Source organism: Lacerta agilis, chromosome 2 (genome assembly GCF_009819535.1).
Source record: "Lacerta agilis isolate rLacAgi1 chromosome 2, rLacAgi1.pri, whole genome shotgun sequence".
Lineage (NCBI taxonomy): Eukaryota > Metazoa > Chordata > Lepidosauria > Squamata > Lacertidae > Lacerta > Lacerta agilis.
Window position 1 is genome coordinate 102,569,667 of NC_046313.1, and position 14,067 is coordinate 102,583,733.

General features: G+C 47.4%; 1 protein-coding gene across 1 annotated transcript; it reads left to right on the top strand.

Annotated features, from left to right (window-relative positions):
- Nucleotides 1-680: 680 nt before the first annotated feature.
- Nucleotides 681-13,598, top strand: LOC117042337 (kyphoscoliosis peptidase-like). The gene is made up of 8 exons (XM_033141886.1): nucleotides 681-720; nucleotides 4,271-4,390; nucleotides 6,747-6,829; nucleotides 7,756-7,864; nucleotides 8,162-8,273; nucleotides 9,039-9,227; nucleotides 11,225-11,415; nucleotides 12,552-13,598. The coding sequence occupies exons 1-8, from the start codon at nucleotides 681-683 to the stop codon at nucleotides 13,451-13,453; spliced, it is 1,746 nt and encodes a 581-aa protein (XP_032997777.1). The 3' UTR covers nucleotides 13,454-13,598.
- The last annotated feature ends 469 nt before the right edge of the window (nucleotides 13,599-14,067 follow it).

Sequence of the window (14,067 nt, forward strand, 5' to 3'; positions counted from 1 at the left end):
GAGCCTTTTTTTATTGAAGAGCAGGGTACAAGTGGCTTGAGTCCAGTCAGGGAAAAAGGCCAGGGTATAAATAAATGACATAAATACAAATGCTCTAAATAAATAATAAATAAGTTTGGCCACATTAACAAGATATTGCCTTACTTGAAGACAGGGAAATAGCAACACATCTATTAACAGCAGCTTGTATTGAGGGGGTGCTTATCAGATCTGCAGATGACACCAAACTGGGATGGGTAGTCAATGCCGCAGAAGACTATATGAGGATTCAAGATGACCCTAACAGATTGGAGACCTGGGCCCAAAATAACAAGGTGAATTTTTGTAGGGACAAACATAAGGGTCTACACTTAGGCAGGAAGAGCCAGATGCACAAATATAAGATGGGGGAAACTTGAATTGCCATGTGAAAAGGATCTAGGAGTCTTAGTAGACCACAAGCTTAACATGAGTCAACAGTGTGATGCAGCGACAAAAAAACCACAAAAACCCTAATGCTATTCTAAAAGGTAAAGGTAAAGGTACCCCTGACCATTAGGTCCAGTCGCGGACGACTCTGGGCTTGCGGTGCTCATCTTGCTCTATAGGCCGAGGGAGCCGGCGTTTGTCCGCAGACAGCTTCCAGGTCATGTGGCCAGCATGACTAAGCTGCTTCTGGCGAACCAGAGCAGTGCACGGAAATGCCGTTTAGCTTCCTGCCAGAGCCGTACCTATTCACCGGTATCTACTTGCACTTTGATGTGCTACCGAACTGCTAGGTTGGCAGGAGAATGCTATTCTAGGCTACATCAAAAGAAGTATAGTGTCTAGATCAATGGAATTAATAGTCCCACGTGGAGTTCTCAGTCCAGTTCTGGGTGCCACAATTTAAGAAGGATATTGACACACTGGAACGTGTGCAGAGAAGGGTGACCAAGGTGATCGAGGGTCTGGGAAACCAAGCCTTATGAGGAGTAGTTGAGGGAGCTGTTTAGCCTGCAAAAGAAGAGACTGACAAAAAACTAAAAGGCTGTCACATGGAGGATGAAGCAAACATTCTCTCCTGCTCTATAGGGTAGGACACAAACCAACGTCTTTAAGTTACAATAAAGGAGATTTCAACCAAACATCAGGAAGAACTTCTGTCAGTAAGAGCAGTTCAACAGTGGAATGGACTCAGAATGTGGTGGACTCTCCTTCCTTGAAGGTTTTTAAGCAGATGTAGGGGGTCACAGGTGAGAGCTGAGTGCGGGGTGGTGACCAAAGGTGGGTGGACTACCCCAGAAGAAACATGACCTGTCCCCCACCTGAGATACTGCCCCTCCCCATACACCCCATGGATTTAGTTACCTATATGTAGATTGAGTATAAGATGGAAGAGCTCACCTCATCAACACTCCGACAGGTCTTGTTCTCCCATTGGGTTTTTAGGGGGAATCCCTAAAGCTACAGCTTTGGAACTGTCCCAGGGGGCAAATCCAGCCTCTGTATTTTCTCTGCTCCAGATGAGACTGGCCCAAGTCTATTGTTCTCTTACTGATGACATCACCTCCAGCCGGGGGGGGGGGAGGCTGGTCCCCTGAGCATCTGCAGCCAGTACATTCTGTAGCTTTTGAGACATGCTCAGAAATGCTTCACAGCCATGAGCTTGACCAACAGACTTGCTAGCCGCCTCCCTTTCTTTAGAATGTCACCTTAAAGATATAAAACCACAGGCATGGAGAGGACCCGAATATGACATCCAGACTACCCCCACCCCCTAGTCCTATGACGTTGTGTTCCTATGGATTCTTCAGTAACTCGTTCTCTCTGTGTGTATGTTCCTGGACTTCAGATATTTCCCCACCGGACGAGGCAGGACAATGAAGGTAAGGCCTCCTCCGTATGGTCATACATTCGGGATAGGCACGGCGGTTGTAGATGAGCCCAAGGCACAATTTTGGACTACAGCACCGTGGGCAAACGAGAACAGCATAGGAGGCTGCCTTATACTGGATCAGGTCATCGGTTCATCTAGCTCAGTGCTGTTGACACTGTCTGGCAACAGCTGTCCAGGGTTTCAGGTGGGAGGCATTCCCAGTCCTAACCGGAGATGTCGGGGACCTTCTGCTTTCAAAACAGATGCCCTGCCACTGAGCTACAGCCCTAAAGGCAGAATTCAGCACAGGGATGGAGGCTCAGTCTACGACATGATGTAGCTCAGTCAGTTGCTTCCCCCCAACTGCCCAATTTCTCTTTTTATATCTAAAGTTTAGGGAAGTTTTTAATGTTTGATGTTTTACCGTGTTTCAATATTTTCTGTTGGGTGGGGTATAAATAATAAATAATTATTAAAGTATTACAGAGGTACCTCGGGTTAAGTACGCTTCAGGTTAAGTACGCTTCAGGTTAAGAACTCCGCTTAAGAACAGAAATCGTGCTCTGGTGACGCAGTGGCAGTAGGAGGTCCCATTAGCTAAAGTGGTGCTTCAGGTTAAGTACGCTTCAGGTTAAGAACGGACCTCCAGAACAAAAACCCGAGGTACCACTGTATTATTATTATTATTATTATTATTATTATTATTATTATTATTATTATAGCCATAGAAGACCAACAGTCTTCACCACACCACCTCTGCTCTGCCCCCACTTCTTCCCTGACCTTATACTGAATAAAGATTAAAAAAGGTAAAGGACCCCTGGACGGTTAAGTCCAGTCAAAGGAGACTATAGGGTTGCAGTGCTCATCTCGCTTTCAGGCTGAGGGAGCCGGCGTTTGTCCACAGACAGCTTTCCGGGTCATGTGGCCAGCATGGCTAAACTGCTACTGGCGCACGGAGGACCATGACGAGTCCCAGAGCGCACAGAAACGCCGTTTACCTTCCCGCCACAGCGGTACCTATTTATCTACTTGCACTGGCGTGCTTTCGAACTGCTAGGTGGGCAGAAGCTAGGACAGAGCAACGGGAGCTCACCCCATCGCGGGGATTCAAACTGCTGATGTTCCGATCAGCAAGCCCAAGAAGGCTCAGTGGTTTAGACCACAGCGCCACCCGTGTTCCTAATTATACTGAATACAACACTGATGTCTCATATCAAGTGTAACTGATCTGTGGAAAAGAATTCACAACTTGAAAAAAGCGACAATGCACGTACTTTTGCAAAGCAAGAAAATCTTAATAAAAAATATTTTTTTAAAAAAAGAAAAGAAAAGAAGACCAGAAGTCTAAAGACCACCACCAGGATGAGAGAAAGCGTTGCTTTCAGTGCAGTTGTTGAGTTTCCAGCAGCCCCAGCAAGCATGGCCCATGGCCAGAGATTATGGGAGTTGCAATATATGTTTTTAATGTACATATTGACACCTGCCACCCCAATCTCCATGAGTGGTGCAATATTTTAGGGGTTGCAGGCATGCTCACCAGCGTCTGTGTTCCCTTTGGGGACAACGAGCCCCAACAGAGACTGGTGTCTTTATGATATAAGGTTTATTTGCATGTATAGACAACTTTGAATTATGGTGCTGGAGGAGACTCTTGAGAGTCCCATGGACTGCAAGAAGATCAAACCTATCCATTCTCAAAGAAATCAGCCCCGAGTGCTCACTAGAAGGACAGATCCTGAAGTTGAGGCTCCAGTACTTTGGCCACCTCATGAGAAGAGAAGACTCCCTGGAAAAGACCCTGATGTTGGGAAAGATGGAGGGCACAAGGAGAAGGGGACGACAGAGGATGAGATGGTTGGACAGTGTTCTTGAAGCTACTAACATGAGTTTGGCCAAACTGCGAGAGGCAGTGAAGGATAGGCGTGCCTGGCGTATTCTGGTCCATGGGGTCACGAAGAGTCGGACACGACTGAACGACTGAACAACAACAATAGACAACTTGCACCTCGCTGGAGGGATTATGGAGCATTCACATCCTATCAGGATTGGATTCAAAGGACAGCAAAAACCCATCCTCTGTCTCTCTCTGTTTCAGCCTGTCGTTCCCAGCTCACTTGGACTTCTGCCCCTCCTTCTCCTTCTCGCTGTGAACCTCCTCCCAGCCTACGTCATTCAAAGCTGTAACCCTAACCTTGCCTTTGCCTCTGCCCACTAACACTCAGTCCCCTTGGCCTGACACTCTTGCACTATAATGGTTTCCTAGTTGGGCCATCGCTGGCCTTTGTCCCCTGCTAATGGCCCATCAGCAAGCTCTGCAGAGTTGGCTTCGCTTACTAGCCTAACTAAATCCAGGTGGGTTCCATGTTTGGCAAAGTTTAATCAAGACTTCCTTGATTCATTCTAACTTTTAATAAAGCATAGCGCATTTAGGGGGATCTAGCTCCCCACAACTCATAACGATATTGTCTCACCCCAACAATACCCATTTCATAGGTTTTCAGGATGACAGAGAACAAGGATCAACGCTGTCTCAGAGACAAGATCTGTATGGTAAATGAAAATTATTTGTTATATATGACGACGGGCCTGGATCCCGTATCTCAACCATAGGGAACCTTTGGCCCTCCAGATGTTGTTGGATGACAACTCCCATCCGGCCCTGCAAGCATGGCCAGTGGCAAAGGATGATGGGAGTTGTAGTTCAGCAGCACCTGGAGGCCAAAGATCCTCACACCTCCCGTGTATCATGGTAGAGAATGTATGTACCCATGTGAGCAACCACCATGCAAACGTCATGAGATATTCTGGGAACAAGGCTTGCATGGTAAATAATTGCTACACTGCACCCTTGCCTCCAGGACTAGCCCTATATTTAGGCAGAGTGGGAGGGGGGCTCGTCAGGCACCAGATGCTCATCAGGGGAAGGGGGGGGGCAGGCAGTGACGGATCAGAGGGCTACACAGCCTGCCTTGAACCTTCTGCGTTGGCCTGTGTGGGAATGTTGTGGATAGTAGAAGGGGATATATTGATTAAATATTATCCTTCCTCACTCACGCTAGTGAACTAGAAAAGGTAAAGGGACCCCTGACTGTTAGGTCCAGTCACGGACGACTCTGGGGTTGTGGCGCTCATCTTGCTTTAATGGCCGAGGGAGCCGGCGTACAGTTTTCAGGTCATGTGGCCAGCATGACTAAGCCGCTTCTGGCGAACCAGAGCAGCGCACGCAAACGCCATTTAACTTCCCGCCGGAGCGGTACCTATTTATCTACTTGCACTTTGACGTGCTTTCAAACTGCTAGGTTGAAAGGAGCAGGGACCGAACAATGGGAGCTCACCCCGTCATGGGGATTGGAACTGCCGGCCTTCTGATTGACAAGCCCTAGTCTCTGTGGTTTAGACCACAGCACCACCCGTGTCCCAGTGAACTAGTAGCAGAGCACATTCCTCTGTATATTGCAGGAAGCTAGTTGGTATATTCGTTTGAATCTCTTGAGTTAAGCAATCCAGTCTGGCTCGCCCAGATCGAGTTGTTCCTGGTGAATTCCTCTTTATTCCCTCTTAAAACAATAAGGACACAACCGTTTTCTTTAAAAGTAATGATAAGAAGTTTACTTACTTTCAGTTCACAGTATGTTTCTGAAGGCAGGCTTTAGCCTGTAGTTACAGAAGAGAGTGTGAGTTCATCCCATATGGGGATTGAGCCCATGTGCTGCTGGCTGAGAGCCAGCAGACAGCAAAAGCAGCAAGAGAACAGCATCAAGAGAAGAAATGGCAAAAAGAGAGCAACAAGAGAGTCAAGAGAAGATGGCTGCGTGACTAGCCCCTTTAAAGGGTCTGCCAGGGTCAAGCCCATCTAGCTGGTCACACGCAGGGAGAGGATGCTCCAGACAAGTATGGCAGGAAGTCCTCCTGGCTGGAGTAACATCCCCCTGTGTGTCCACTCTGGGCAAACAGGAAATGTTGTACTTGACTGCTACAGTGATGTAACGTCCCACAGCCTGCTCTCCTCAGGTGTGGTGGAGGACTCTGTCCCATCACCTGTGTTTAGCTTCTGTAAATGGAATGAGATGGGTGTGGTAATAATAATAATAATAATAATAATAATAAGAAGAAGAAGAAGAAGAAGAAGAAGCAGCAGCAGCATGTGGGTGGGTCGGCCGGTACACTTTGTCCATCATCTGAACGAGCCCATGTGCAAAACCAGAGGCTTCAGTGTAAAGAGGACTTCCCTAAGGAGGTACCAACTGTTCCAGTGGGAGGTGCAAAGCTCACTATTCCCTTCACAATATTTGTCAGCTATGGTCCAAGAAACAGAATCGTCTAAAATTGTCTTGTGATGCGGCAGATCAAATCTGCTCCAGCACTGTCTCACTGGTTCTCTTTCTCCGTGGTCATGTAAGCAGAGAAACATTGGTAAATGTGTAGGTGCAGTACCTCCACTCTGGGTTTTACTTGGGGAGTAGAAAATGCCCGATATCTGTGGCCTTTTTAATTTGCTGCAATTCGGCCATTTCAATCCCATTGTAGGTCCTCCTCCATTTCTCCAGAGCCAGTGTGGTGTAGTGGTCAAGAGCGGTATCCTGTAATCTGGTGAACCGGGTTCGCATCTCCGCTCCTCCACATGCAGCTGCTGGGTGACCTTGGGCTAGTCACACCTCTTTGAAGTCTCTCAGCCCCACTCACCTCACAGAGTATTTGTTGTGGGGAGGAAGGGAAAGGAGAATGTTAGCCGCTTTTAGACTCCTTCGGGTAGTGATAAAGTGGGATATCAAATCCAAACTCCTCCTCCTCCTCCTCCTCCTCCTCCTCCTCCTCCTCTTCTTCTTCTTCTTCTTCCTTCTTCCTCTTGCCTTTTTCTGCTGGACTTGCGCTGGTTCTAGAATGACTTTTCCATGTTTGTTCCTAGATTACCCATGGGATAAATCCAGCCTGAAGTCAATACCAATGGACTTGACGCAGTTTAAGGAACTGGATGACCATGCATCAACGGTATACTGTCTCTTACGGTGATATAGTCCACACGGAATAATAGTCTTGTAAAGAATCTTCTAGGATGCTGAGAGTTGTTGGGTTTTTTTTAATATGGATTTGGAATTGGACCCTGAGGATCCATTCCAACTCTGTAGTTCTATGATTCTATGATAGTACCTTCAAGTGTCCTCTCCTTATAGGAGGCAACTTCTTCTGTCCACATGGAAGTTCACAGTGGGAAACATTATGATTCAAAATCCACCCCAAGCCTGACAAAAAAGGGGATTTGGATAACAGCTGAAGATTGTGGAAATAGCATGCCTGTGTACCCTGGGAAAAAGAAAGGTTAAGCATGCTTCATCCTTCAGAACAATTTTACCCGGGGATAAAATTTAATCAATAAATAGACTGATCAACTAGGATGCATACACTTACTCAGCTACCAGTAACTTTGTATTCCTGAGCAGTTTTACGCAGAAGTAAGCGCCATTGAGTTCAGTAAGACTGACACTCTTTTTAGTGCGTGTAGGATGGCAGGCAGGGATGCAGGTGGCGCTGTGGTTTAAACCACAGAGCCGAGGGCTTGCTGATCAGAAGGTCAGTGGTTTGCATCCCTGCGACGGGGTGAGCTCCCATTGCTTGGTCCCTGCTTCTGCCAACCTAGCAGTTCGAAAGCACCTCAAAGTGCAAGTAGATAAACAGGTACCGTTCCGACGGAAAGGTAAACGGCATTCCCGTGTGCTGCTCTGGTTCACCAGAAGTGGCTTTGTCATGACCTGGAAGCTGTGGCCGCAACCCCAGATCGTCCGCGACTGGACCTAACGGTCAGGGGTCACTTTACCCTTTAGGATGGCAGGCACCTTAAATTTTCTTTAGACAGCAGAAAGGAACTGGGTACCGCTCCTCCATGTTAACTTCTACAGTATTTACCTTTTGTGAAACAGGTGAATGTCAGGAACAACGTGAAAAAACTGGTGAATGTCTTGCTCCAAAAAGCCCACAGTGACCTGGAGAAAGTCCGAGCCATTTGGATGTGGACGTGCCACCATATAGGTAGGTGAGGGTGTGACCTTTCTGCCTGCGAAGCAGGAAGTGATCCCTCCAGACAATGGAACAACTCTTCTAGTGGTGTTACAGGAAAGCTCCTTTATATAGCATTGGATTAAAGCAGAGCCTTTCAAGGTGATTAACTGTTGTTTTGTGAACAAAATAAATGCCCCTGATTGAACTGATTAGTTACTCGGATCTTCTGCCAAAAGTTTCTGATGTGAGTGAAGTTGCTGCAGTCCTTTATTCGTTGTGCATTGCAGGCTTTGAGGTGACTGTGCATAAATGTCTTTATTCCTCCAGAATACGATGTGGAAGGATACCATAACAGGGTGCCTTCTGAGGCAACTGATGCTCTTCAGTCGGGGAAAAGTGCTTGTGGGGGATATGCTAGCCTCTTTGAAGAAATGTGCAGGTAATTCCTATTGGGCTCCAGAGAGCTGGAGAGCCACAGGTGACGGTCCGCCACACCTGCTCTATACAGGCGACTCTCAACAAATCATTATGGAGACAAACTTAGGTCCCCATACAGTCACTGGAAATCCGCCTAGTTGGCCCCTCCCCATAATGCTTCCTTCATCAAACACTTCTTGTACCTTTTAAAGCCCTTTTGTGCTGCCTTGATAGCTTGTGCTAGATTCCAGTTTCTCTCTGTCTCTCTCTCTTCAACATGCAAGCTGAGATTCTCAGGCTACCCAATTCGGCTTCTAACAACAATTTTTTGTACCAGTGCAACACACAAAACTGCCATGCAGGACCGGGGAATCTTGGGCCTTCCAGATGTTGTTCAGCTACAATTCCCATCAGCCTTAGCAAGCTTGGCCAAACGCCAGGAATGATGGGAGTTGTAGTTCAGCAACATCTGTAGGACCAAAGATTCCCTAAACCTGTAATATGCAGCTAAATGAGGCAGCCTGGCATTTCTTCAGAGTGAAGTAGTAGTCCACAGGTGGCATTTAGCATACGTCTGTTTCCTCCATCAAAATCCCAAATTGCCCATCCTTAAGGGGCAAGACTGGACAATATAGCAAAAAAGACTGAAATTTAGGGTGTTGTTTGGCTTCTCCCTGAACACAAAGCAAAATGAAGGAGGCCCATTCTAATCCAAAAAAAGCATTGATTGCACCCACAGTGCCTTGTTCACAATGGTGTTCCTGAATCCTTTTCTTTCCAACCTCAGTCTTGCAGGGATACAATGCAAGCAGTTGTCCGGCTTTGCCAAAGGGTTCAATTACAAACCAGGAAAAGTATTTGAGGGGAAGACTAATCATGTCTGGAATGCTGTTTATCTTGATGGAAGGTGGCATCTTTTAGACAACACGTGGGGCAGCGGCTGTGTGGATGACTCTTGTAGCAAGTTCACTTTCAGGTACAGTATGTTGTTAGGCAACAGAAAGCCCAGTCAGAGTGTGGGACACAACGAGGGTACAGTGAACTTCCTTTGCTTTCAGATCTTTGTTTCGTTTGCTTGGACCACAAGTAAGAATTTGTGATTTGATAGCCCCAGGGCATCAGTATGGAGTGTTGTGGTAGTGATGGGACAATTAAGGGACACCTAGGGCTTGCCGATCAGAAGGTCGGCGGTTCGAATCCCCGCAACGGGGTGAGCTCCCATTGCTCGGTCCCTGCTCCTGCCAACCTAGCAGTTCGAAAGCACATCAAAGTGCAAGTAGATTAATAGGTACCACTCCTGCGGGAACGTAAATGGTGTTTCCGTGTGCTGCTCTGGTTCGCCAGAAGCGGCTTAGTCATGCTGGCCACATGACCTGGAAGCTGTCCCTTGGCCAATAAAGTGAGATAAGCAGCGCGACCCATATTTTAATGTATTTTAATATTTGTTGGAAGCCGCCCAGAGTGGCTGGGGAGACCCAGCCAGATGGGTGGGGTACAAATAAATTGTTGTTGTTGTTGTTGTTGTTGTTGTTGTTGTTGTTATTACTGAGTCGTCCACAACTGGACCTAATGGTCAGGGGTCCCTTTACCTTTAGAGTATTATGCTTATACTACAACATGTGTAGGATTTGGGGATCCTGGAGCTGGGTCATTCTCTACCAGGTGCCCTCCAATGGTTTTAGACTACCATTCCCATCATCACTAACTATTGGGTGTCAGGCTTCAGGGACTCGGCTTCCTCCCCCCCTTTGGCAGTAGATAAGCAAAACAAAGCGAAAAGAGTCTCTTACCAATTAGGGATTTTTAATGATCGTAGTGAGAGAACAAATAATCTATCTCTAGGAATGAAGGTGTTCCCAATTAAGGGTTCCACCCACTTCCTCCCTAGTCACCCACTTCACTTCCGCATCTTACAACCTGATCTCGCAACCACTGTGCTTTCTGCACTGCCACCTTATCTGCTCTCCTTGAACCTTGGGTTGAGTGGATGGACGCTTTCCAGCGAAATGGAGTCTGTTCACTCTCTCTCCCCCAGTTACAGGTGGTTAGCCGTGTTGGTCTGCCATAGTCGAAGCAAAATAGAAAATTCTTTCCAGTAGCACCTTAGAGACCAACTGAGTTTGTTCTTGGTATGAGCTTTCGTGTGCATGCACACTTCTTCAGATACACTGAAACAGAAGTCACCAGATCCTTAAATATAGTGAGGGAGTGGGGAGGGGTATTACTCAGAAGGGTGGTGGGAATGGGTGATAAACTCAGTTGGTCTCTAAGGTGCTACTGGAAAGAATTTCCTATTTTGTTTCGACTATGGCAGACCAACACGGCTACCCACCTGTAACTCTCTCCCCCAGTTCTTCTCCACCTAGCTGTTCACCACCCAGGTCTTCCCAACTTCGGTCTTCTGAACTATGTCCCTCTGCAAACCACTGTTCCAAATCTATACTGCTCCACTGCTCCTGGGAAGATTCAGGATCCCGAGCAGAAGCAAGGGGCGGGGTGAGGCTGCCACCATTCCTCCTCAGTGCAGCCCTCCTCAGCACGGTCCCTGACATTGGGCCACATTGGCTGTGGTTGATGGGTCATAGAGTTCAGCCAAACCTGGAGGGAATCAGATTGGGGAAGGCTGGATGAGTTGGTCATCCAGTTCCTAAACTGTGGCTACTGTTAACTACGGACATGCCTTGTCAAATAAAGCACTGTTGTCATTAAGCACACTTTGTCAGATTTGAGTGAGAAAACAGGCTGTGGTTAATCTAAACAAGGATCTGGTTTCCAAACTGTTCACATGTATGGCTGTTGGGGAGGGAGTTGGAACAAGGCTTGCTATGTTTCATTCCCAACATGCTAAGCTTTGGTTTCACTTGACATCTGAACCTGAAGTATTCCACGCTCATATTTAGATAGCTTTCTCTGTTTGACCCTGGTGCTGAGATTTCACGAAGGACTGCACCATTGTGCTTCTTCCTTCTGCAGGTACAATGAGTTTTACTTCCTTACCCATCCTGCTCTGTTTATTAATGATCACTTCCCAGAAGACCACAGCTGGCAGCTTCTGAAACGGACATTATCACTGCAGCAGTTTGAACGCAATGTGTGGTATAAGTCTGCCTTTTATTCAGTAGGACTGACAGGCTCATCCACGGCAACGTCAGTCGTCGAAACAGGTAAAGTCAATATGAAGCACCTGTCTTGTTGCTTTTGGCTGTCACACTTACGCTGACAATGAGTCTCATGTCTTTTTCAAAACTCAAGACGCTACTGCGGTGTAAAACAGGGATGGGGAACCTGAGGTTGCTAGACTACAACCCCCCATCATCCCTGACAATTGGCCATGCTAGTTGGAGTCCCACAACAGCAAGAGGGCCACACAGGTTCCTCACCCCTAATCGAGCAGAACCAGAACTCAGTGGGTCTTACTATATGTGAAGGTGGCTCAGGAAATCTGTCATCTTTGTCGGAATTGTTAGGTACAGACGATTGTGAGGCAGCTGGATTGTCCTTGATCTGTTTTGATTATCCCTGTGCATTATATTGTTCAGTCGTTCAGTCGTGTCCGACTCTTCGTGACCCCATGGACCAGAGCACGCCAGGCACGCCTATCCTTCACTGCCTCCCGCAGTTTGGCCAAACTCATGCCAGTCGCTTCGAGAGCACTGTCCAACCATCTCATCCTCTGTCGTCCCCTTCTCCTTGTGCCCTCCATCCTTCCCAACATCAGGGTCTTTTCCAGGGATTCTTCTCTTCTCATGAGGTGGCCAAAGTACTGGAGCCTCAACTTCAGGATCTGTCCTTCTAGTGAGTACTCAGGGCTGATTTCTTTGAGAATGGATAGGTTTGATCTTCTTGCAGTCCATGGGACTCTCAAGAGTCTTGCAGTCCATGGGACTCTCAAGAGTGCATTATATTACTCCTGGCAAACAAAGCCATTCTATGGCCTTCATGGAGCCGTGTGGTTAATCCAAACTAACAATCAAGATGAAACAGGAAGTAAAGCCTGAGGGGAGAAACAAAAGCTCAAGGAGGAATCAGTGAAGAAAGAACAGATTACCTGTTTCTCATCTACCAATCTATCAACCATCATTAATTTCAATGGGTCTACTCTTATATACAGGTGTAACCCTATTTCTCACGGCAAGGTGGCTGGAAATGCATAGGGGAAAATCCATTCATGGGGATTTAAAATAAAAATATTAACAAGTACAGAAAAATCATTACTTTTTGACCCTTCCAACTTTTTTACTGAATTCCTGTTGCATACAAAAACATGTTGACATCAAAAACCTTTGCTTTTCTTTCGCAGAAAACGGCAAGGCAACTGTTTTCATTGAGAGTCGTTCTCCGACCCTGTTTCTTTGCAAGCTCAACGGGGCAAACGAACACTGCTTCATGAACCTGCAGAGGAACGGGATGACCCTGGAAGTGTATCCTCAGGAGGTGGGGACTCACAGCTTGGACATCTTCGCCAAACCTTCCAGGAGCAAGGAGGAGAACTTCAGCCACGTGGTGGAATACTCCCTGGTGTGCCGATCTGTGGACAAAAACTTCTGCCTGCCCAAACCGCTCATCCAGCCTGTGGGGCCCAGCTGGCAGTCGGAGGAGAAGGGGATCCTGGGAGCCTCGCCTGCAAGTCCGATTGTCCACACCGATGACGGACGCTGCGTTGTCACCTTCACAAGAAGTAGAGACCTGGATCTCTTTGCCACCCTGGACTCGGATGCCAGCAGCACGTCGGAGGACTTGCGGAGGCGTCACATCTGGACGACTCGCCAAGATGCCCATGTTGAGTTGAAGGTACAGCTCCCTCACGCAGGGACCTTTGCTCTTCACATCTGGGCAAAGAAAGCATCCGATCCGGGCAACAGTCACTGTGCCCTCAGCTACCTCCTCTCCTGCCCGAACAAGAGTGTGTTGTGGCCGGTTTTCCCACAGAGTTATACGAACTGGGAGGATGCCTTTGAGCTGGTGTCACCTGTTGCCGGGGTCTTGCCGGCCAACCGCGATGTGACGTTTAAGCTCAAGCTGCCCGGCGTAGATGAGGTGTCTGTCGAATGTGGAAATTCTCGCCGACTGACTCTTAGTGAAGACGGTTTCTGGGAGGGAACTTGCAGTACATCGGATGGCCCCAGGGTGACAGTGATGATTTCAAAAAATGACAGTCATGCCTTCTGGGCCCTGCTGGAGTACAAAGTGGAAAATCACTAGCTAGGAGAAGAGCAAATTCAACTATGTAAAAAGATATACGCTTACCGGAAGAGAGGGAAAACGGTAATCCATCATTAACCACAGCTTGTATGTTAACCAGGTATAACTGGGAGAAATATTAGGAGTCGGATACTGGAGTATCTGATATTACAGGTCTAAGGGCATGGGGAAGTGGTCCTAACAATAACCCTGACTGATTTTAATTAAAGTAAGGGAAAGCAGACCTCTTAATAGTTGTTTTCTTTGAAGATGGAGTTTATTGTTATTGGTGTAACCAAAAGCAAGAAAATGCAGAACCACATACATTTTGAGAACGCTGTAGAATGGATTAGTCTATACATACATACATGGTCATGCTGGCCACATGACCCGGAAGCTGTACGCCGGCTCCCTCGACCAGTAACGCGAGATGAGCGCCGCAACCTCAGAGTCGGACACGACTGGACCTAATGGTCAGGGGTCCCTTTACCTTTACCTTACTTGATTTGAAGGGGGGCAGCTGCCCCCATTTGGTTCGGGTCCTAGCCTCCAGAGCAGCAGAAAACAAGCTTGCTCCATCGTCCACAAGCTTGCTCCATCGTCCATCTGAAGATGGCTATTGTATCTCTTTCCCA

Excerpts from the sequence above, each read along its gene's own strand:
- LOC117042337 (XM_033141886.1), top strand. The coding sequence starts at position 681 with ATGCCGTTTAGCTTCCTGCCAGAGCCGTACCTATTCACCG. Across the intron at positions 721-4,270 it reads AGAGCCGTACCTATTCACCG|GGGGATCTAGCTCCCCACAA; the intron begins GTATCTACTTGC and ends TAGCGCATTTAG. Across the intron at positions 8,274-9,038 it reads CTCTTTGAAGAAATGTGCAG|TCTTGCAGGGATACAATGCA; the intron begins GTAATTCCTATT and ends TTCCAACCTCAG.